The sequence below is a fragment of the Bombus vancouverensis genome, chromosome 10 (assembly GCF_051014615.1).
Source record: "Bombus vancouverensis nearcticus chromosome 10, iyBomVanc1_principal, whole genome shotgun sequence".
Classification (NCBI taxonomy): domain Eukaryota; kingdom Metazoa; phylum Arthropoda; class Insecta; order Hymenoptera; family Apidae; genus Bombus; species Bombus vancouverensis.
In genome coordinates this window covers 14,010,175-14,032,838 of record NC_134920.1, presented here as the reverse complement: position 1 = coordinate 14,032,838, position 22,664 = coordinate 14,010,175, and the positions used below count along the sequence as shown (strand labels likewise).

General features: G+C 48.4%; 4 protein-coding genes across 8 annotated transcripts; 3 read left to right on the top strand and 1 right to left on the bottom strand.

Annotated features, from left to right (window-relative positions):
- Nucleotides 1–864: 864 nt before the first annotated feature.
- On the top strand, nt 865–5,747 carry LOC117163722 (ankyrin repeat and SOCS box protein 16). 2 transcript variants are annotated; one of them, XM_033346316.2, is made up of 5 exons: nt 865–1,716; nt 2,517–2,860; nt 3,385–3,625; nt 3,693–3,936; nt 4,131–5,747. In XM_033346316.2, exons 1-5 carry the CDS (start codon nt 1,690–1,692, stop codon nt 4,682–4,684), a joined length of 1,410 nt encoding a protein of 469 aa, XP_033202207.1. In that variant the 5' UTR covers nt 865–1,689; the 3' UTR covers nt 4,685–5,747. The 2 variants fall into 2 exon arrangements, with proteins under 2 accessions (XP_033202207.1, XP_033202208.1); XM_033346317.2 differs by having other exon boundaries at nt 2,437–2,860.
- A 1,035-nt stretch (nt 5,748–6,782) lies between these two features.
- Nucleotides 6,783–9,471, top strand: ND-49 (NADH dehydrogenase (ubiquinone) 49 kDa subunit). 2 transcript variants are annotated; one of them, XM_033346312.2, is made up of 5 exons: nt 6,783–6,905; nt 7,165–7,370; nt 7,507–7,949; nt 8,068–8,539; nt 8,630–9,197. In XM_033346312.2, exons 2-5 carry the CDS (start codon nt 7,255–7,257, stop codon nt 9,033–9,035), a joined length of 1,437 nt encoding a protein of 478 aa, XP_033202203.1. In that variant the 5' UTR covers nt 6,783–6,905; nt 7,165–7,254; the 3' UTR covers nt 9,036–9,197. The 2 variants fall into 2 exon arrangements, with proteins under 2 accessions (XP_033202203.1, XP_076478340.1); XM_076622225.1 differs by lacking the exon at nt 6,783–6,905 and adding an exon at nt 9,261–9,471 and having other exon boundaries at nt 6,982–7,370; nt 8,630–9,069.
- Nucleotides 9,472–11,521: 2,050 nt separating this feature from the next.
- Nucleotides 11,522–19,916, top strand: emp (epithelial membrane protein). 3 transcript variants are annotated; one of them, XM_033346307.2, is made up of 6 exons: nt 11,522–11,656; nt 15,517–15,854; nt 16,553–17,050; nt 17,147–17,345; nt 17,723–17,931; nt 18,416–19,916. In XM_033346307.2, exons 1-6 carry the CDS (start codon nt 11,599–11,601, stop codon nt 18,671–18,673), a joined length of 1,560 nt encoding a protein of 519 aa, XP_033202198.1. In that variant the 5' UTR covers nt 11,522–11,598; the 3' UTR covers nt 18,674–19,916. The 3 variants fall into 3 exon arrangements, with proteins under 3 accessions (XP_033202198.1, XP_076478339.1, XP_033202200.1); XM_076622224.1 differs by lacking the exon at nt 11,522–11,656 and adding an exon at nt 14,679–14,824; XM_033346309.2 differs by lacking the exon at nt 11,522–11,656 and adding an exon at nt 15,174–15,198.
- Nucleotides 19,838–22,590, bottom strand: LOC117163720 (scavenger receptor class B member 1). The gene is made up of 4 exons (XM_033346311.2): nt 21,660–22,590; nt 21,288–21,562; nt 20,884–21,136; nt 19,838–20,791 (listed from the first exon to the last, which is right to left on the bottom strand). Exons 1-4 carry the CDS (start codon nt 22,326–22,328, stop codon nt 20,459–20,461), a joined length of 1,530 nt encoding a protein of 509 aa, XP_033202202.1. The 5' UTR covers nt 22,329–22,590; the 3' UTR covers nt 19,838–20,458.
- Nucleotides 22,591–22,664: the final 74 nt, after the last annotated feature.

Sequence of the window (22,664 nt, the reverse complement as noted above, 5' to 3'; positions counted from 1 at the left end):
GGAAATGTCGCGCAAAGCCCTGCGCTATTAAGTTGGACCGCATTCTCGCGAAGGTGTGTTGCACTCGTCGCTCCGAGTCTTATCGTGAAAAATTGAAATATAAAAGATTACCAAGAAGAATAAAAAAGTAAAAGGAGAAGTATAGAGGGTGTGGGAGAAGGAGAAAGTATCGAATTGTATTTCTTTTTCTTCCTTGTTTCTAAAATTTCTGTCGTGGCCCTTAAAGGATATGAAAACGCATGGAATGGCGTGTATGACGAGATATAGGCAGAGAGATGGTAAAAGGGCAACGGCATCGTTCGCACGATTACCGAACTGATTTCGAGAGAGGAAACTTCCGATAAATCGGCTCTACACCATAAGAACACTAAAATCGCAGCAACGATAACGGATTTGAAGTTTCCTCGAATCGCAACACATAGGCACTTCTGTACAGAATTTTTCGTAGGTTGCGAAGATTTCCATTGAAAACTCTGCACTTGTCGGCTTCGTGAAATTAAAGTATTGTTGTTTGATTTACGCATAAGCTGTACGTTAAGGAAAAAAAAAATTGCTTATAATTTAGGGTCGTGTAACGTGTGTTAGCGAAGCATGCTTCTAAGTAGAAAGATAGGACAATGCTATAACAATAATTATTATAATTAAAATGAATTAAGAATATAAGGCATTTAATAAGTGCAAAGTATTTCTTAATAAAAGTACTTCCAAAAATGAGACTGCGTTCAGTTATTTCGTTGAATCGCAAATTCTGTTTCACTTATTTTCGTTGCCACGATCCCACGTATGACGATATTAACGACAAGTCTCGTTGTTTCGTCGTTAAGACCCGATAGTTGATACCTATGCTAGTAGAGGAATATCAATATCGATCTTTCCGAAAATCCCATGGGAGTGTTATATTGCGTTGCATTCAGTTGCGACAATTAGAGCGTATTTGGCAGACGAGGGAAATGCGAAACGCTCAAGTACTTTGGTTGTTTTTCACGAACCGTAGTCTTTTCTTAGAAACACGGTATTTCGCGAATTTTCCCTTTTCGGGCTGCCTAAACGAACAATTCTATACGCATCGTGTAAACGTAAAAGGGATCGATATATCGTGATTCTTCGTATATTTCCGAATTCCGAGGGATTTTGCTACGAGAGAGAGAGAGGCCCGCAAATACGCTGATGAATCTCGCGTGATCGGAACTCGTGTGCTGTCGATTCGATTTAGCGTGTGAGCCACAGTTGAGAAGAGACGCTCAGTGAACGGACCGAGACAGCTAGAGCGATAATGACTGGACAGTTTATCTCGACGTACGGACACGAATGCCGATTCGCCAAAGACGCGTGCATCGATTTTGATTTCGATGGGCGAAAAATCGAGAGGATGCGAAGCAAGCTGTGAAGAAAAAGAATAGAGGAAGGAAGGAAGGAAGGAAGAGAGAGAGAAAAGTCGATGATACATTGGGAAAATTCGAAAGAAATGGGATTGTAAAATGGAGGATCGAAGAAAGAGGCAAGAACAAGAGTACTCGACTTCGAATCGAGTTCTTCGAAACGAAAATTGCGTAGTTGTCGCGAACAGATGATTTGGTGCGCACACTCCCGCGCGTTCCCTTTGTGTTATTTTCGGGCGGAATCACCGTTCGAAGCTTTAAATAGGACCGACTTTCCGACAAAGAAGACAGTTTACAACATCGATTCTACATGCTGGAGCATCGCAGAGTATTCACCGTGAGTAAATAACCATGAACGAGATTTGCGAAAGAAACGTCAAACGCGACATTTTCTCCGATCACGCGTAATTTGGAAAGACTGTCGCACGAACGTTTTTCTCTTTCACCTCGAATCGTCGCGTGGCGTCGCGTCGCATCATCGTGTCACGCCGTGTCTCGCAAGTAGTTGCGTTGCATCGCATCTTCGCGTAGTGTCATTTAACACGGGCCATCGCATTCCATCTTGCCTAAAAATCGACGAACCGACAATTCCATTCTACGTACGTTTCGAGGCGTGTGAGCCAAGGTGAAAGAAAAGAATAAACGAGCGGCAAGAAGATGCGCGTTCGAGAGACAAAGTATAAGATCGTGTGCGAGGAGACAAAATGGTGTAAGAAAGAAGAGTAAACGGTAGTAGAGTGGTTCCCGAAGAAAAATAGGCTAAGAGACGTTTCTCGATCGGCTCGATCGACGCGCTTCCGATATCATCGCCAAAATTGTATCACCACTTTGGCACGGTCTCGACGCGGCGACGTTCGAAACAGTCGAGATCTCGATCGTTCCGTCGGAGAGCAAATCATATCTGTTGCGGTTGGTTCGGTGATTCATGCGCGCGAGAATCAAGCGACACTGCGCGTCGATTCGAGGTTGAACGAGCAATAAACACGGCGACCATAGAATCGGGAACTGGAGAAGTACTAGACGGAAGTGACGTGACCGTAAAATCGTTTTTTTCCAGCTGAAAAATTATAGCGATAAGGAGAATCTGCAACTGTACGGTTAATCCTTGTTTTTTGTCGATTCGAATATGCACAACAGATGCCTTCGGAATGCATCGCCAATCCATTGCAGCGAGAGCTAGCCGATGCTATAATTCGATTGCAATCGCTCGACGAGATTCGAATCCTGCTGGCCTGCGGAGCAAAGGCGAACGAGCCTGTAACGCAGGGATTGAGACCGTTGCATTACGCCGTGTGGCAGAGGTACACGGAAGCGGCACAGTTGTTGCTGGTACGTGGCGCGGACATCGATGCGACCGACGAATGTGGCTATTCGGCGTTGCATCTTGCTGCTGAACATGGTTATTTGGATTTAGTAAAAGTATTGCTCGAGCATGGTGCCAAAGTCGATCATAGACCGGAAACTGGAGAACTTTTTCCAAGGTACGACGATCCCTTTCTGTCTTCTTCGTTTCTCTGCCATCTCCTTATTATCCACCCTCCTCTTTTCTCTGCTAATTACTCTGATCTGTTTATCGATGTTTATTCGCCCTACGCGTTAATCACGATGCATTTGTCGATCTCGATCGACAAACGCCAACCGCGATTATACGGATAGTATAGCTGACGTCGATGCGTGATCTTTTGATGAGAAATTAATTGGCTCAACGACCTTGGAGCGAGAGCCAAAGATTAGCCGCTTTCCATACTATGAATTCCTATCGCTAGATTTAATTGCATCTCTCTCTCTCTCTCTCTCTCTCTATACGCTCATAAAATTGTCGTCATTTATTTTTGTCGATGTTAAGAAACGATGGGTGGTAGAGGGAGACGAGGAGGTGGAACGGGAGGGAGGGAAAACGGGAAACATAGCTAAAGAAAGGGAAGAAAACGGACTGGATAATATTAAAATTAGGGGACAGAGAGAATAGAATAGATTACGGTAAGATCTACGATGATCTGCGCAGGACAACTTTGTGCGACGAACCGCTGCGGCTCGCATTGAGAAATCGGCACGTAGAGGTGGCCAGAGTTCTGCTGGAAGCTGGCGCGAATCCGAATAAAAGATACTTCTTTGGATCGGAAATTAATCTGGTCTCTCCGTTGGATCTGCAATGCATGGAGTTGTTGTTAGCGTTCGGGGCTCAACCGAATACGCGGGATCGCGCTGGACTCACACCGTTGATGAAAGCGGCGAGACTGCCACAGGTAAATGATCGAGATGGCGAAAACCGAGAGCTATATTTATTGGATGAGAACGTGGTGTTCGTGTCAGGGTATAGCTTCGGTGCTGCTTCTGCTGAGCTATGGAGCTGACGTTAATTCGATGGCCGATTCGCGACACGACTACCGGACTGTTCTGCATTACGCGATCCTCGGCGGCGATCCGACGGTGATCGATCTGCTGCTAAAGCAAGGCGCTCGTCTCGATCTCGGACCCGAATATCAGAAACCCACGGCTCTCGACCTGGCCATTTTGAAAGGAGATCCCTCGATAGTACAAATGCTGCTGAAATCGGGTAAGTTCGCGCGTTCGTGCTTGTCTCGACTAACCATCTGATATCACCGTGCATCCGCTGCCTTTCCATACAAAATTCCTCGAATTCCTCGCTTAATCACTCGATAACTCCATCCTATGGCATAAGTAGAATATATCTAAAGTTGTTTTAAACGATCTCTGGATAACGTTGCGACTAAACGATTTCGAACTTAGGTGCTGATGTGAACGCTACCTCGCCGATCATCGGATCGCCCCTTCACGTTGCCTGCGCGGACAACATTCCGAATAGACTGGAAATCCTGTCGATGTTGCTGGAACGAGGAGCGGACCCGAACTTGGTGATACGCAGCGACGAAGGTCCCGCGTTGAGACCGGTTCTCGCAGAATACGTCGCTTCGAACGAGAATCCTTCGGTCGAGGTGGTAGCCCTTTTACTCAAATACGGGGCAAGGGTTGTCATCAAGACGCAGTTCCGCGACCCTCACGGCATATTGAACTCTCTTCAGAACACGGCTGATAAGCCACGATTGCTGAAGGCGTTGTTGGAAGCGGCAGAAAGTTTCGATCCTTGCATGATAAGAAGATCGAGTAGTTTGACAGATGCACAAAAAGCACTTGTGATGAAAGCAGCACGGACTCCATTGCCCTTGACTCATCAAGCCAGGCTAATAGTTCGCAAACTTTGCGGCACTAAATTGCCCAAAATTGTTCGTACTCTACAATTACCTCAGTCGTTGCATCGCTATCTTCTCTACGATTTTCACTGATCCGTCGTCGGATCCAATCGACGTCTCGTTGCGGCTTTCTGTTCGCAGCATGATCGTATCGTATCGCACATGGCGCAAGCGTGCTATTGTTTCTCCTCCTTGTTCGTTGCGCTCGGTCACCATCGCTGCCTCTCTCGTCGACTCTTTCGTCGCTGCGTTGTTCTCGCTATTCTTGTCTATTCGTTGATACGATTCGTTTGAAATTATCGGTTCGCATGTCTCGGTGTTGTTTGACCTAGCATGTTTAAGGAACATGTGCATTTCGTTCGAACGTATTTCCGACCGTGCTTGACAAATATAGCGATCGATGTCCACTGGTACATCTTTTCATTATGATTCTGAACGTTCGTCGATGTACCATCCATTTGACCGCAATTATGAAATAAGATACAGAGTCGAATTCTATTCCTACGAGGTATATATTTTCATTTCAGATAGATGTTTCATTTGCGTCATGATCGAAAATCGTTGTTCGTGATTTTTACGTACGCTCCACTATTACTTTCCTACCAGCGACTTATCCACTAAACTTTTGTATGTTTATTTAGCACGCGTCCTAATATTTGTAAATTTGTATATCCGCGTAAATAGGATAAGGGTCTGAATAGCGCGGATGTGTGTGTACGTTTGTCGTATACGTAGCCGTTCTGATACATATACTTACATGTGTCATTGTATATACATGTTTTGCACACTTGTGGCGCTGCATAAGATTTACGAGATGAAATAAAATAAACGATAACTCTATGTTATATTATATATCATGACTAAAGAAACCGCCTCGTTTCACGAACGCTGAATATGTGATTCTTTGTACAAAGTGTTTCGAATAATTCGAAAAATATGTAAAACTGAACGGAACGAAACGGTAGAAATTGAATGGAATGGGGAACGGACGGCAGACGAAAAATGGTTGGAGAGAGGAAAACAAGGTATCACGTGTAAATCTGAAAAAAAAACATATATAGATGTAGAAAAAGTGTAATGTGCGCGTGTACAACAGGCACAAATATACGTAGCTGGGTTGCCCACGAAATGCAACGCGTGGAATGTTGGCCAGTGATAGTGTGACGTCGATTCATTCTCAACTACCTCATCTTACCCTTTCTTATTCCATCCTTTAAATAGCAACCCCGATACGGTGACCCGCGTCAAAGCATTGGCAATCGGTTGCATCAGCGTGGAAATTGCGAGTACGAACATGCGCAATTGATTGCTTATACGAATCTCGAGATATATAATAATTCTATTTTTCTTCTTTAGTCTTTTTCTCATACAACGAACACAACGATAAATTTATTTCTTTTCCCGATGTATGTACTTATCGTGCATACATGTACTTACAACGTACGTATGCACGTTTCTTTTCTAAACGCAGCTCATCGAGAGATTGCAATTGCAATAATTTTTCTCCCATTAAATATCTTGAATAAAAAAGAAAAACGATATGTATAATACGTATATACAAATAAATATGTGTATGTACATAATGCATATATTGGTTAGGAAATGTCGTAAGACGTGAAAAGATAAACGGAATGAAATGATACATACAAGTGCATACGGGTTCAGCTGATTTCCCTCCATATCGATCAAATGAGTTATTCGAGTTCGTTCGCGGTTTAAACAAATAATCATATCGATGATCAGAATCAAATTGAAAAGAAGGCGTAGGAATGTCGCTGTTTCGACGAATCGCGTGATTCTTGCATCCAAACTCATAATTCTAATTCTGCGATTTCTCGACGTTTGTTCGTACCTGATATCCTTATTACGTTTCCTCGGCAAAATATTTCCATATTCTTGTAGTGGTAGATGTTCTGTCTCAACTTTGTATAGTTTTCAGCTTCTGCTTATTCGATATCGATATGATCAACTAAGTATTTAAGAAATATGAACATATGTATGTACATACAATATATGTACAATATTTTCAGATAAAATGAAAGATGATTGCTGTCTAAACGAAAAAATGTTTATTCGTAATTCTTTCTCTTTTTTCCTACGTGTATTCTGAATTCTTAGGAATACGGTGACTAAGCTCTTTCGTACGAATATTACGACGATAGACGATATTTCTAGCAATCTATGTAATATACCGAACAAACACATTTAGTTACATAATATAAAAATACACAGATCGTTCAATACATTGTTACAAATATCATCGTCGTACAAACAGGAGTGCGGACGATGCATTTATGTACATATACATAAACAGGTAGGTACAAGTTAAACGAAGAAATTGGGATAAGATGTGCTGCGGCAATAGCGGTATTCACGCTGTCGTACGATGACATGATTTTATCGAATCGAGATATTGCCGATTATCGATTTGCAGCCGATCGAGAATAGGGTTGCCTCGAGTCAAGTCGATTTAAAGCGATACCAAATGAAAACTCTATAGAGGATGCTGACAGGGAGGTGGTGGCTAACAATAGGTAATTATATTAATAGGAAGAATAATATTATATGTAAAGGAAAACGTAAGAGGGAAGGTGAGGAGGAAGAAGGAATAGAGAAGTGTATGGTTTCAACGATACGCTAAAGCAATACCATTTGAAGCGACAATGGCTGTCAAGGCGTTTGGATCTTTTCTACGCTTTAATAGGTTATCGACTGGAGTATGGAACGAGAAAGGAAATATTCTTGCCAAGAGGATGGAAGCGTTGGTTGGCATTGAAAGGTAAGCTTAGCATAAATAGCTTCCAACTTTTACCAAAGTCGTTTATACGTTTGGTTATGTAATAATATTATAACCTATAAGTAACAGTTATGTATTCCAACGCAAAGTTATAAAGCAAGTATTGGAAATATTACAGCCAACGACGAGGCGCGCATCAGTGGAGTCCTAGTCCAGAGGACTACGAATCTATCATGAAAAAAGAAAATGTCAGAGTGTTGGCACCTGAAGGCAAATTGCCTGATTCAAGATTACGTTGGAATGAGATACCGCAAAGCTCAGTACACTCGACGGACTATCGAAACATTGTAATCAATTTTGGTCCTCAGCATCCAGCAGCACACGGAGTATTACGGTTAATCCTTGAGCTGGATGCTGAGTATGTAGTACGTGCAGATCCTCATATAGGTCTTTTACACCGGGGTACAGAGAAATTGATCGAATATAAAACATACATGCAAGCTTTGCCTTATTTCGATCGTTTAGACTATGTTTCCATGATGTGCAACGAACAGTGTTTCTCCATAGCTATCGAGAAATTATTGAATATCGAAGTGCCCTTACGAGCAAAATATATCAGAAGTAAGTGTCTGACATTTGTGAAATACAGTATCGACGAGGGGTGAGAGAAGGAGAGAGAAAGAGTCATATAGAGAGGTAAATAAAAGTTGGTTTGGTTAAAGTCGTTTGTGTGTTTTAGCTCTGTTCGCAGAGATCACAAGAATCCTGAACCATATTATGAATATTGGAACACACGCTCTTGATATAGGAGCTATGACACCGTTTTTCTGGCTGTTCGAAGAACGAGAAAAACTGATGGAATTTTACGAACGCGTGAGTGGCGCTCGTATGCACGCGGCTTACATTCGTCCTGGTGGTGTTGCTTTGGATATACCGTTGGGTTTAATGGATGACATATACGAATGGTCCACGAAGTTCACAGAACGATTAGACGAAGTGGAGGATATGTTGTCGGAAAATAGAATATGGGTCGGACGTACAAAGGACATTGGAACGGTAACGATGCAGCAGGCGTTGGATTGGGGCTTCAGCGGTGTGATGCTAAGGGGTTCCGGAATAAAGTGGGATATAAGGAAAAAAGCACCATACGATGCGTACGATTTAGTCGAATTTGACGTTCCAATCGGTGTAAACGGAGATTGTCTCGATCGGTAATAAAAAGATGAAAATGGAAAAAAGATAAAGATCACTTATCGTATCTCGCGATAAATCGTTAATCGAACCTTTCCGACGTTTTTTAGATATCTGTGCCGTATGGAGGAGATGCGTCAATCATTGCGAATCATTTATCAGTGCTTGAATCAAATGCCGGAAGGTGAAGTGAAAGTCGACGATGCAAAGATCGTACCTCCTAGAAGGGAAGAAATGAAAACTAGCATGGAAGCGTTGATACATCATTTCAAGTTGTTCACTCAAGGATTCCAAGTGCCTCCTGGAGCTACGTATACCGCGATCGAAGCGCCAAAGGGAGAATTTGGCGTTTACCTTGTCAGCGATGGTAGTAGCAAACCTTACAGATGCAAAATCAAAGCACCGGGGTTTGCCCATTTGGCAGCTCTGCGTCACATGGGTCCTGGATGCTTCCTCGCCGATATTGTGGCAATTATCGGTACCTTGGATGTAGTATTCGGTGAAATCGATAGATAAACCGTTCGTCTTGTTTCTTCGTCAAATGTATCTCGTACGTAGAAAATTTCGTAGGTACCATTACGTTATTATTCACTCTCGTCTGTGTACGCCGTAGAAAATAAACGTATTTACATGGATGAGAGAAAAATAAGAGAAATATAATGTATTCGTTACCGTTTAGGTCGAGATGTCCGACGATATGTTGTCCCCTTATCCTTACCTATAATATAACTCATGTTGCAGATGTTTGATTGTAGCCGAAAAGAATCAAAGAGTAAGAACGGAAAGGACGAAAGACGGGAGGAGAGGGGGAGATGGGTTGGTTGGTTCGAAAAAGCGGGAAGGAGGAAAATCTATTCGTGGTATGCGCACATGGATAAAGTAATAATGCCGCGTTACTTGTAGCGCGAACAATGTCATTCGCCATTTACGTAATATATTTGAACAAACATGATTCTACGAATAATTTAACATTATCACGATCGTTTCCGGGTTGTCCGATACGTCCGGAAATGTCTTTCCATTTCCACAAAATTACAGGAATTAGTTTCCAACCCAAGGGTCAAGGTGTTCGTTCTCCGTGATCCCGGCATGTATCGGACAGAGGCAGAACGTTCGTTACACAATTATTCGATGGCAATTATGTACTAGTTCGCACCAATGAACGTTCCGTTTCGTCTGTTCCCTTGCACGCGTCTTATTCATCCTTCCTCCCTATTGCCAGCTTGTAATCGCTTAGATTACAGAGCAAGATTTTACACGTTTTTTCCATTGAATTGTACGATCAAGTATATTAATTCCGCGAATTATCGTTTTTAGCGGTATCATTTTCGCATTAGAAGCGATTAATGCGTTCATGAACGTTTCCGCGATCTTTCCACTACATCCGTTTGCACGATTATTCTACTATGCTAAATGACGCGTATGTTTTGACGCGCGAGTCGATGCAAACACGACAACTTGATGGAAAAGTAAAAGACGTAGGGGACAAAAAATCGGGGAAGAGCGAAGTAGAGAATGCAAATTGCAAGGAAACAAGGTGATCTAACAAGGAAAACAAGGAAGATCGTAGAGAAGGGAAAGGGCCGATAGGGTCGAGTGGTCGGCATTGCGTATGATGGGGTGTGACGACGGTACGTCAAGGTAGATCCAGTAGATAGAGGTGGAAAAGTAAGTGGTATAGGTGGGTAGAGGAACAGCGGCGAAAAGTGAACTGGCAAAACGAGAGAGAAAATGGATGACACGGTGTAGAACGTGAAAACGAGATGAGGCGAGACAAGAGAAGGAAGAGCGACGAACGAGAAGTAGAGGTACTAGCTGGTAAGAAAACGTAGGAGGAGCGAGGGAATGTAAGCATAATGTAAAAGTGGAAACAGCGGCAGAGAGAGAGAGAGAGAGACAGAGAGAGAGAGAGAGAGAGAGGGAGGCGGGTAGGCAAAGGTGATGGCGGCAGCGCGACGCGAGGAAGAGTACAACGGAACGAAGAAACGAAGGAAAGAGCGGATGAATGGAGACGAAACGAAGAAGGAAGAGCGGAGAAGTGGAAAAGGAGTGGGGCAATGATAAATCGTTCACCTGAACCGCATGCTCGCCGTTCAGGATCCAGTGGAACGGTAAGAGAGTAGTAACGTTCTTTGGGTTGTCCGTCGAGCAGTGTATCGGCTGACCTCGCAGCGAACGTTTCGCTCAGCGACGTAACACAGATTTCCGCTCGATTTCCCTCGAGATCCTGCGTAGTTTTAGTTTCATTCGCGATCACCGCACGAGCGTAAGTCGGTCGCGATTAATTTGAAAGATCGAAGCTCAATCGTGCCCGCGTTCGGTCGTTTTGATTTCGAGCGCGCGCGCGCACGAACGCACGCACGCGCTCCCCCGCGTTCAACATACGTATATCAGGAGCGGATAAAAGCAGTTCCGTCGTGGTACAAAGAAGAAATCATCGTTGTTTTACCGTTGGTCGTGCGGTGATCCTGGGTATCGGTGTAAAAAGGCGGGTTAACTGGCTGATTAGAGAGAGAGAGAGAGAGGTGAATCGTAGTTTGGCCGCGTTATACCGCGTATTTGGCGTAGATCGTCTAACACCGTACAACGGAGCGGTATCGTTGGTTCGTTGGCGACGTGACGCACCGCCAGTGGCACACTTGTCGCTTGGAAAGGAGAATAGACTTTCTCCTTCTCGTCGTTCTTCGTACCACCGCCGCCTTTCCTCTCGTTCTTGTATAGGAAGCATCGCGGTCAAAGGCTTGGACGTCGACGACGACAACCGTAACCACAACGACGACGAAGACGAAGACGACAGCGGGAGCGACAGTGACGACGGCGAGGACGGGGGTGAGGACGAGTACGAGGAACGAAGCTAGAAAGGAAGATCCGAACGAGAAGGGAAAAACGAAGACGCGAAAAGAAACGCGGCGGCGCGTCTCATGAAGAAAAGAAGAGAACTTGTATTAAAAGCAAATAAAAAAGTCGTGCAGTGAGCGTTTGATCGTTAGAGAGACGGTAATCGAGGGATAGCACCGAGACGAAAGGAAAAAGGAAAGAAGAGATCGAGAGAGAAAGAGGGAACAATCGGTTGATCAAGATGAGAGTACATCGTGGGATTTGCGCGAAACTCCAAGGAGGATTCCTTAGGCGATGGTGTAAGTAATCGCGAGGATGTAACGTTTTAAAACAGGCTAAAGTCGAAACTAGAGGAGAAACGATTTGTCCGTTTTACGATGTAGTCGGCTCGATCGCGCACCGTCGTTTCATAGGCCACGAGGGGCCAATGTTAACGAGACGGTTAAAGACGTTGTTACCGGCGCTACACAGGCATCGCGCTCGGTGCGTTTTTAATTCAATTTAGCGAACGTGTCATCTCGTACGCTTAGCTCGCGATGATTCACCGTGCGTTGCGCCGTATTCGTCGTGTCGTACCTCGAATCGGATCGGGTCGAGCTGGATCGGATCGGATCGGATCGGATCGGATCGTGTCAGGTTAGGATTTTCAACGAAATTTCGAAGGAAAATCGATCGCGACGATGAAAATCCGCCGGGCGTGAGCGCGAGTCGGAGTCTCGCTTACTTTCACTCGAAGACCGGGAGTTTCGAACGCGAATGCCGTGTGCAGCGGTTCGCTCTCGTTCGGATACATATTATGCATATCGACCGAGCGACGAACAGCTAGGATTTGCTAGAAAGAGATTGAAAGTTGGCGAGAATCGGCGTAAAATACGAGAAAAGTCGAGCGACGAAGAAGCAATTGATGCAAAGCCGCGTTTCCTCGCTCGGAGCTCGCGAGTATCGTTTTCGTATCGGAAAAGAAGTAATATCGAGGGAGTGGGATTGGGGCGAATAAGTCGAGGGGAAGATGCAGAGGGAACTCGTTATGTTCGCGCGTTCGATTCCGGGAACTCGTTTGGTTTGTCTCTGACGTCCATCGTCTAGTTATGCAATTTTCTGGTTCAATATCCATTTACCGTGCCTTCGACGGAATTCTCCGACGTCTCGGCGATCCGTCGACGACGACGGAAAACCGGCGCAAAGACGGAACGATAATTCAGGTTGAATCAGACCGATCGTAGTTGGTTTCGTCCGTGGAGCGTGAAACCTTCCGAGTAAGAGCAGGAAGCGTACGAGCTTATATAATCGCGAGTAATTGCCGGTTTGTACGCGTAGGTAGGTATATAGGTTCGGCATTTCAAAATCGAAGAGGGTTACGTGCGTTCCGAGGAGGATGATACTCGTCGCACGATGCTCGACTCGATGTTGCGAGGTTTTTGCCGTAACAACCAGTTTGAGCGGTCTGTGAACAAATTCGCGATCACACGGCTGCGTCGTTTCCATAGCTTGTCACTGTCGAGCTTGTTTCGTTGATCTCCGACGGATCGATTTCCACGCGATGGAACGTAACGCGACACGATACCTTGATACTGGAACGAGCGAGAGAGAATCGAATGGTATGGAAAGGAATAGAACGGAATGCAACGAAGGCGAAGACAGAGGAAAGGGAGAATCGTGCGTTGCACGCGGTAGCTACGAGCTCTCTCTCCTTCTCTCTCTCTCTCTCTCTCTCTCTCTCGTTCCAAGTCGTACGTGTCGCGATTACACCGACTAGTCGATTGAGCGAACGCGTTACATTCCTTTCGAGTTAATATCGTCGGCTCTGGCGGCAAGGGAGAGAGCGAGGAGTTGGACGCGAACGCGGTTAATCGATGTCGGATAACGCGGTTGGTCGTTGGTCGTTGGTCGATGGTCGATGGTCGATGGTCGACGAGAATGGTTTGCTCGACGGGCGAGATCGTAAGGTCGCGAGAGACGATTGGAAAATTTGGAGGTCGCGACGTCGCGGTATTCCGTGTTAGCGATCGGTGGAAAGGAGAGCGGTGCAAGGATCGAGAAAAGAAGTTGCTCGTTGGGGACTGGTGGCGGCAACTTACTCGGTCCGTTTACTCGCGCCGAAGGTGAACCGCTCTCGCGGAACGCGACCTACGAAATTCCATTCTCGCCTCGATTTTGCCAGTTGCGTAAACGAACGGTCGAGCGTGCGCGTGCACCGTGGTGCACGCACACTCGTTGACCGGCGCTTCGCGTGATCGCGCTTTCACCTAGGTGCAATTTCTTTGGTGCTACGCGCAATTCGCGCGCGACCTCCACCTCCTCCGTCTCCCATGAAAGAGTAATCGAACACGAATAAAAGCGACACCGATGATCGTAACTCGTACGATTAGACTTGGCGCGATAGAATCGTGCGTCGTTTCGCGTTTCCAGGATCGCGAAACGGTACGGTTTTACGAGATTTTACCAGGCTTTACGAGGCTGTACGACGGGACGGGCAAACGTGGCTTTCTCTCTTTTGTAGTCCATTCGATCGGAACGTGATTTTTCCTCGTCGGTGGCGTCTGTCCGCTAGCGAATCGGTAGTTGCGCAAGAAGATTCGTGACGGGCGAGCCTGGAACGCGAGCTCGTTTTTTCCGCCGACGCGGATGGTCCCGTCGATGTCATCGATGATATTCGTCAATTTGTCAATTTCGGCTGATCGGGCGGTTCCGCGTTACGTCGTACGATCGAGCTCGGCCACCGGGCAAACGACAAAACGCGACGCGTACGTGTACCACGAAGGCGATCGAACGTTGCACGCGCTTAGACGGACGGATGTTGGTGGCCGCGACCTTCGTCGCTGGGTCGCTACGAGCGACGTTTAACAGCGAGACGATGCGCGTCGCGTACGTATAAGCGAGCGATTCTGCTTCAGACCGATCTTACGGCCTATCGATCTCGATCGTCGTTACGCGCGATCTCGACCTCGGTCGAGAGCTATCCTAGATAAAACCGGTGGCGATCGACGATCGTCCGTCACGATCGTAGCTGAATTCGAAGGCCGAACATCGCAAGGTCGTCGATGTGGAAAACGCGCACGAGCCACGAGCGTTTGCCGTACGAGTACGGTGCAAAGTTGGTGGACGATTCGCTCCGACCTGCGAGCGCGCGTCGGCTTTTGAAATCGCGGGAGCTTCGCGTCGAAAAGTAGAACACGAGCGTAAGCAAAGTCGTTGTTGCGTCGAGCGTCGTAACGTGTCGTGGCGATCTTTCGAAAGTTCGATCGCGAGGTCACGATGTTACACGCGACGACTCCAAGGATTTTGTAAGGTCGGACGCGTGACGTCCGCGACTCGGTAAGCCGTGCCTCGCATGTCCGATGCGTGCTTCTTCTCGACAGTGCGTTTCTTTTCGTTCCGTTTCACGAGCCGGGCTCGCCGTTTCTTCGCTCGCAGACGGAACGCCGACGAATCGATCGAGTTCCGATCGGTCGGTGGAGTTGGTCGAGGTTAGCCACGCGATCTAAACTTTGCGCTCCGTATGGAAATTGAAAAAGTAGGACCGTTCGTTTCGAAGGTCACCGCTCGTACCACTTGTGTCTTTCGCGTTACGTGATTGGAAAATTAATCGACGCGACGTTGGCTCGGTGCGTTAACGCGCACCATCGACCGATCGATCGATCGGAACGTTACGCTATCGACTCGTTTCGTAATCGTTTCGAAAATCGTTTCGAGTTCTTGAACGAGACGAACGAACCCGACTAGTTTCAGCGCGATGAAAAATTTGCCGTGGAATCTACGGCGATACTCGTTTCTCCATTCCTGTTTAGATCCGTGCGAATAAATTATCGTCCGAGTCGCGGAGATCGCGCAATGGCGAGCGGTAAGTTGGCGCGACATCGCGCCGCTGCAGGCGTCGGCATCGGTACCGTTGGCCTTTCGATTTTTCGTCGCAACTCCGATCGCGTATGATTTATGTCCTAAGAACGCGAACGCGAATACGGAAATTGGCCGAGAAACGGTAAAATAGCCGGTGTAGCGAGATGGAAACGCGACGATTCCGACGAGAAGCGGGGCATAGTGGGAGGGGAAGGGGAGGCTGGGGACGACCGAGATTGCGAGGCGACGCGACCCGACCAACTTTCTTTCCTTTTCCTCGAGCATACGCAACGCGCGACTAACGCGTCTACTTTGATCGCAGGGGCAGCGGTGGCTGTCGGGGCATTGATGATCATCGTTGCCGCGATTTTGGCTGCGGTCTTTCCAAAATTGGTCGACGCTTTGCTGAACAGAGAGATCGCCCTTCGTGATGGTGGCCGCACGTTCAACTGGTGGAGGGAACCTCCGTTGTCACCTCGATTGAGCGTCTACATTTACAATGTGACGAACGCCGATGAATTTTTAAACGATGGCGAGAAACCAGCATTGGTGGAACTCGGGCCGTACGTGTACATGCAACACTGGGAAAAGGTCGACGTAAAATTCAACGATAACGATACGTTGTCGTACAAAATGAAGAAGGAGTTTGTTTTCGTACCGGTGAGCCTGCCGATCTTTGTCCATACCTAATCGCGTTCCTTCTTCGCCACGATAAAAGTAAGAGAGAGTAAAGGTTTCGGTAGTCTGAGACTGAGAAGGGGAGAGAGAAAGAGAGAGAGAGAGAGAGAGCGATAAAAGATACATTAGGTTTGAATGGTGGCTGGGTTGTAAGGGGAGAGCAAAGCGGAGAGCGGGCAAGGTAGTTTCTCGTTTCGTAGGAGACTGCTACGGAGAGTAAGTTTGTTCGCGCGGTGTGACGTAACGCTCTATGTGTTGGTAACGATCAACGCGAGTTGAGTAAGATCGTAATAGCGGAGCAACGCGCTTCCGCGAATTAAAAGCAAAGGTGTACGGCAACGACGAGGTGCGTTCGGTCGACGTGGCACGATTCTCTCCGAGAGGTGTGCGTCGCACGCGTTACACCTTCTTTCCCAGGATTGTTACTTTTGCGGCCAACGATAACAATATGGGTCGCTAGCGAGTGCGAACGATCGAACGCAATACGTTTGTCGACGGCGTACACGCGGTAGCGTTCGCGTAGGAAAGGGGAATCGTAGCGCTACATCCCAGCAGGACCGCGAAAACGTGGTTTCGCCGTTCGTTTTCGATGGAAGAAAGAATTGCCGGTATTGGCGATCGACCGCGTCGACGAATAACCACCGCGTGAAAAACGAATCTTATCGGAGGAATATTTGCAGGAACTGTCGGTCGGCTCGGAAGAGGATTTGGTCGTGGTGCCGAACATACCGATGCTTTCGGCCACCACCCAGTCCAAGAATGCGGCGCGTTTCTTGAGGCTGGCGATAGCCTCGATCATGGACATACTGAACATAAAGCCGTTCGTCGAGGTCTCGATCGGTCAACTACTCTGGGGCTACGAGGACCCGTTGCTCAAGTTGGCCAAGGACGTGGTTTCGAAGGATCAAAAGTTGCCGTACGATCAATTCGGTTTGTTGTACGGGAAAAACGGGACAACGCCCGACTGGTACACCATCTACACCGGCCAAGAGGACATCGGTAAATACGGAATTCTGGACAAGTGGAACGGAAAGGGCAACCTGGGCCACTGGACCACGGCGGAGTGCGACAGCGTCGCTGGCAGCGACGGAAGCATCTTTCCGCCGCGCATCACCAAGCAAACGGTGCTGAAAGTGTTCGACAAGGATCTTTGCAGGGCATTGCCCCTGGTGTTTAAGGTAACGCGTGGTCGCAGCAGTAAAAGTAGGGGGGCGTCCCCTCTTCCAGCATCGAATCGCTCGTTCGCACGTGGTCGTTTGCCCGATTCGTTTCAGGAGGAGGTGACCACAGCTGGTGGAGTACCCGGGTATAGGTTCGTGCCCGCGAACGACGCGTTCGCTTCTCCGAACAGATTGGAAACACAGCGATGTTTCTGCCCAGCGGGTCCACCTTGCGCTCCCGAGGGAACCTTCAACGTCTCGCTCTGCCAGTACGATTCGCCGGTGTTGCTCAGTTTTCCGCATTTTTACCTTGGTAAGATGGCCGATCTACGATACTCGCGTTAACATACGTATATCCGTGCTCGTTACGTCCGCATCCGTTATCTCGTCGTATCTACTGCCTCCACTCCGGCTCGTCGTAATCCTCTCGCTCTGGCAAACGGACGAATTCACAGACGAATTCGGTCGGCGCGGGGCCGGTGGAGCGCGCGTGAGAACTTTTCTCGCTTGGGGAAATCGTCGGCGGTACGTACACGTTGAATACGGTTTTGAATGCGGTTGATGAAATCGGGCAGGTCTCGCGAGCCGCGGCCGAAGAACCGCGGCTGAGAACTCGCGGTCCGTGCACGATCGGCCTTTTTTTCCCAAAACTAACTTTCACAAATGTCGTTCACGAACGACGATTTTCAGGGGAACCGTCGCTTCGAGAGTCGGTAAGCGGAATATCGCCGCCGGTCGAGGACAAGCATCAATTCTACATCGACGTTCAACCGATGATGGGCACATCGTTGAGAGCGAAAGCAAGAATTCAGATAAATCTGGCGGTGAAGCAAGTGCGGGACATTAAACACGTCGCCTCGTTCCCGGATATCGTTTTCCCGATCATGTGGTTCGAAGACGTGAGTATATCGATCGCATACCGCGTTCGATCGTTTCGTCGCGGGCACGATGATTCGAATCGTTGTTTCTATGGGTCGGGACGGATCGATCGCGTGAGAAGGAGCTGCGATGGGGGAGCGATTAGCCGCGACGACGGTGACGGTGACAATGGCTGCAGCGATGATGCCGATACTCGTTGCGCGGCTAAATATTCGTGACGGTAATATGGAAGGAGTACGCGCGGTCGCGTCGTTCGACGCCTCTACGCGTGATTCATTTCGATGGAATGACCGTTCGTGTCGATAATTCGGTATGTACGCACGGTTGCTGTTGTCGCCTCCCCCCATGCTCATCCTCGTCGCTTCGTCGTAGCTATAGCGTCCTTCTATCGACGGTTTATCGCCGCTACATTATCACGCTTTCGGTCGAATGACACGACGGCCACCCGGCCGGAATCGATCGCGCCGCGTTAACGATGTTATTCTGCATTCTTCCGTTGCGCAGGGCATCGACGAACTTCCGGCAGAGATGCGAAGCCTGATGAAGATGGCCGTGGACGTGCCACCGATAGCACGAGCAGCGGTATCCGGAGCTCTGGCAGCGATAGGAGCGATCGTTTTGATAGGAGCGCTCCTGTGTCTGGCGCGCGCCGCCAAACGACAAGAGAAGCTGCACCTCACCAATCCGTTGCCGTCGAACGCGACCGCGGGCAAAACCGGTCAGCTGAACCCGGCTTTCCAGAATTCATCGAGTTCCAAGTAGATCGTCCGGTTGCTCGGTCGGCCGTTTCTACGTTCTGCGATCTCGAGCGTGTACGCGTTATGTTTTCACCCTGGCAATTTTCCAAGGGATACAACGATCGAGAGAGCGAGAGACGTATAGAGAGAGATATATATAGCGAGAGAGAGAGAGAGAGAGAGAGAGAGAGAAACAATTAGGATCGCTGCGTAAGAATCGTTTCGATCTTGAATCGCTGTCGTTGTCGTCGTCGTTGCCGTTGACGTTGTCGTTGTCGTTGTCGTTGTCGTTGTCGTTGTCCTTGTCGTCGTTCTTATTCCCTCTTAGAGAAAAGGGGAGAGGGCAATCACGTTGTTTCGCGTAACGATAACGTTTACCTTTTACGAGGACTTTCGCCGGGTAGTATAACGACGGCCGGCCGTTCCGCGCTTCGTTCGCGCGTATATTCCGCTCGTCGAGCGATACCTCGGTTTCCACCGAATCGTTCGCGTCTTTGTAGATTCGTGCGAATTCAAGCGAACGAGGTAGGAAAGCGAAGCGGAAGAGACGGAAGTACGCGTCGAAGTTTCAGCGTGTTGCGTGTCGCGTGCGTGTACGTGTGTGCGCGTATACATACGCGCGTACTAGAAGAGAGGAGAACAATTACGAGAGCGTGCGAAGAGGAGAAGGGAATTAGGAATAGAGGTGGGGTGTAAAAGTAGTAGGAAGAAAGTACGGACGAATTTCTATCGTGGAACGAGCTCCATCGTCCGGACGAATCATCGTCATCGATAGCCGATTTATCGAAGACCGTGTGCGTCAGCGATCGATAAATATTCTCGTCTCTCGTTACCGTACAAGAGAAAATCCTTCCGTCCAACGTACACTCGATCGAGTGCGCGAGATCAGACGCGAGCCAAGTCGTCGTCCTCGGACTTTGACGCACCTGGTTGCCGTCGAGATCTAATTGTTATTCATTTACCTTCGTTTATTTGTATTTCGTTGTAAACACGTTACTCGAGATAGACTACGGTTAGATTTCTAGATGAATTTAGTTTTTTACGATACGGCAAAGGGGGGTGGAGAGGAGGTGCGGGAGAGGTAGAGAAAGAGAGAGGGAAAGCAGAAGAAGGGGAAGAAATTGGAGGAGGGGGAGGAGAAGGAGGAGAAGGAGGAGGTGGAGGAAGACAGAAAAATAAAGTAGCCAAATAGTTTTGAAATCGGATCGATTGGAGACGATTTCGAACGACGTCGTGGAAATTTACAATAAAACCGCGTGCGACAAGTATTTGTTTATCGGTTGATTTCGCGGATAAAAGTCGGTCGATACTGTCGCGAAAGCTGCGGCAGATGTTGCGATAGATGGTCATCAAACGTTCGCACGAACGTTGGCGATCGAAGGAGGCGGGAAAGACGACGAAAACGTTTATCTGGTTTCTTCGAAGTTGTCGTTGGATGCGACCTAGGTTATCGGTACGCCGAAACGCGGAGAGGCGACGAAGCGAAAGGCGCGTGGTACTCGCGGCTGCAACAGGCCTTTGTTTGTCTTTTCGAAGCGATTTTCCTTGGCTAATCGAATAACGCGCGAGGACAAACGCGTACAGTTGTTACGATACGATCGCGGGGAGAGTATGGAAGTAGACCGAGGATAATGATTGGATTGTAGCGACGATCGCGCGATCCGAACGCGCAAGAGCGATCTCTTCGGGCGATCGCGCGATCGATCTTTATTTGAACTGACGCGAATTAGTCGGGGCCGAAGGTTGGCGCCAAGACAAGGGATCGGTGGTATATATCAGCCGAACGCGAACAAGGTAGGTAGCCAAACCGTCAAAGCCGATCGAGTTCGGTTCGATCGACGACCGGTTTCGGGCCGTTCGATTCGTCTTCTCTCTTCAAAGCGGCGAGAAAAGCACCGAACGAGATGACGACACCGACCAGGCTGCACCACTGAAGTCCGGCCTCGATGGCGTTCACCAGGTAGTGACTGCGATAAAAGATCTGGCGAATCGATTCCGGCAGATCGTCCATTCTGGTGTCGATCCAGATCAAGGGCAGGATCGAGCCGTCTTCGAGATTTCCCGAGAACGGCATGCCAACCGCTTTTCGTACTTCCAGATTCAGCTGAAATCTCATTCTGGTAGCCACTGTAACGCCCAAACGCTGAAACGAATACGGTCGCGTGAGCCGGAAAACGAGTTTCCACGTAGACGTTCGGTAAGGACGCGCGTGGCGTCGCGGATCGAAATACCTACCGAATGCAGATCCACGTAGCTACCGTGATGTTCCTCTCGTGGCGTCAATCCTTCGATCTTCTGGAACAAGGACTCGTCGCCCGAGTAGAAATGGGGAAAGGAGACGATCAACGGTGATCCGGAGTTGCAAGCGGAAACGTTCAACGTTCCAGCCGGTGGGCATATTCTGGTGATCGAATCGTACGATTCCTTCGGGCAAAAGCACGAGTCTTTGCTGCGGCTCGACGTAAAAACGTTGCTCGGTAATTTGTACCTACGATGATTGTTCGACCGATGAAGCGTTCAGAGCGACGACACCTTTGCTTTCGGATCGGTGGTAAGCGAGGGTTTTTCGTTCGACCAGGAAGCAAGCGGATGGAACAGGGGGCCGCGTGCAAACGCGGAGACGTGGGATAAGAACTCACCTTAAAGTGGGAATACCGTTGGAGAAGCTGCGACGCTCGTAACGAAACGGCAATTGCCTGCAAAACTCTTTCGCGTAGACGTAAAGCGTGGCGTTCGGCTGCTCGATCCAGTCCGGTGGAAACATGCTGCCGTCGGTACCGTAGATTCGGTCGCATTTCTCGTCTTCCCACACGTGACGACTTTCGCGTCCGTTGATTCGCTGGATCAGCCCGAGATTCCGAAGATCGTCGATTCCCGTGTGCATCGTGATGCGATCCGCGTTCAAGCCGTTTCTCTGCAACACGCCGCGGATACGTCACGCATAGACGACAAACAGCAGCGTATCGAACAGCGGTTGTGCCGCGTAAACGCAAATATATATATATACGTACGAATGCCAGGATTCCAAATTTATCGTGGGGTAGGAACTTTCGCGACGGTAGAAAACGTTTGCCCATTTCGAACAGTTCGTCCTCGTAGCCCCAAAAGAATTCGCCGACCGGCAATTCGAGAAACGGTTTGGCGCGTAGCTTCAAGCCAGCCAGAAGCATCGTGAAGCCGATTTGCAGCAGGTAGTTGAGATCTCGGGAATACGCGAGCGTCGACATGAGCAACACGTTCGGTACGATCACCTTCTGACTTTCCGATTTCCCGGCGATCCATTGGAAGCTCCTCTCCTCCTGATACGTGACCGTTCGATTCTCGTCGAGGCGGACGTTCGCTCGGCTGAATTTCTCTCGATAGACGAACGGGCCAACCTCTTGCACCTTCAGCTTGCTCGCGTTTCCGCTCTCGAACTCGTGCACGTTCGTATAATTGAAAACGTAAACGTTGACCCGAAGGCCGACCGGCGGCCGTTGCCACATCAGAAACGTCGGCGTACCGTTCCGTAGCTCGAGATTCGAGAGAATCGCGTCGCGAAACACGCTCGTGCACCAAAGCAGAACGAACATCGCGAGGCTGATCAACGCGGCGAATCCGTATATCAATCTAGCTCGCCGTCTTCGCGATCCTCCGTTCAAGCTTCTTCGTATCGCCCACGCTATACTCTTCTCACCCATGGTGCCAACTTCGTCGCGTTCTTTCGATCGTTTCTCCTCGATTCGAAGTTGGCGCGCTCGCGCTTTCAAGCCAAGCCAGCGTCCCGCTCTCGATTCCGTCTAGCCTTTCCTACCGCGTCCAATTTCAAAGTCGCGCAGCACCCTTTCCCTCGTTGAACGACCAACCCCAACAACCAGAGCAACCAGCACCACCGACCTTTCTTTCCGACGCGAGACGCTGCGTTCCGTTGATTTTCGACGCGTTTTCCACGCTTTACTGAGCTTTACTTCCACGTTTCCGCGGAACGATCACGACGACGTACAAAAATCTCCCCACCTTTCTTCGATTCATCGATA

Coding starts and splice junctions, on each gene's coding strand:
- LOC117163720 (XM_033346311.2), bottom strand. CDS start 22,328: ATGGGTGAGAAGAGTATAGCGTGGGCGATACGAAGAAGCTTGAACGGA. Junction 21,137..21,287: donor AACGGTATTCCCACTTTAAG/GTGAGTTCTTAT, acceptor CAATCATCGTAG/GTACAAATTACCGAGCAACG. Junction 20,792..20,883: donor GCTACGTGGATCTGCATTCG/GTAGGTATTTCG, acceptor TATTCGTTTCAG/CGTTTGGGCGTTACAGTGGC.
- emp (XM_076622224.1), top strand. CDS start 14,689: ATGTCCGATGCGTGCTTCTTCTCGACAGTGCGTTTCTTTTCGTTCCGT. Junction 14,825..15,516: donor GGTCGGTGGAGTTGGTCGAG/GTTAGCCACGCG, acceptor CTTTGATCGCAG/GGGCAGCGGTGGCTGTCGGG. Junction 15,855..16,552: donor AGGAGTTTGTTTTCGTACCG/GTGAGCCTGCCG, acceptor GAATATTTGCAG/GAACTGTCGGTCGGCTCGGA.
- ND-49 (XM_076622225.1), top strand. CDS start 7,255: ATGGCTGTCAAGGCGTTTGGATCTTTTCTACGCTTTAATAGGTTATCG. Junction 7,371..7,506: donor GCGTTGGTTGGCATTGAAAG/GTAAGCTTAGCA, acceptor GAAATATTACAG/CCAACGACGAGGCGCGCATC. Junction 8,540..8,629: donor AACGGAGATTGTCTCGATCG/GTAATAAAAAGA, acceptor GACGTTTTTTAG/ATATCTGTGCCGTATGGAGG.
- LOC117163722 (XM_033346316.2), top strand. CDS start 1,690: ATGCTGGAGCATCGCAGAGTATTCACC. Junction 1,717..2,516: donor AGCATCGCAGAGTATTCACC/GTGAGTAAATAA, acceptor TATGCACAACAG/ATGCCTTCGGAATGCATCGC. Junction 3,937..4,130: donor ACAAATGCTGCTGAAATCGG/GTAAGTTCGCGC, acceptor TTTCGAACTTAG/GTGCTGATGTGAACGCTACC.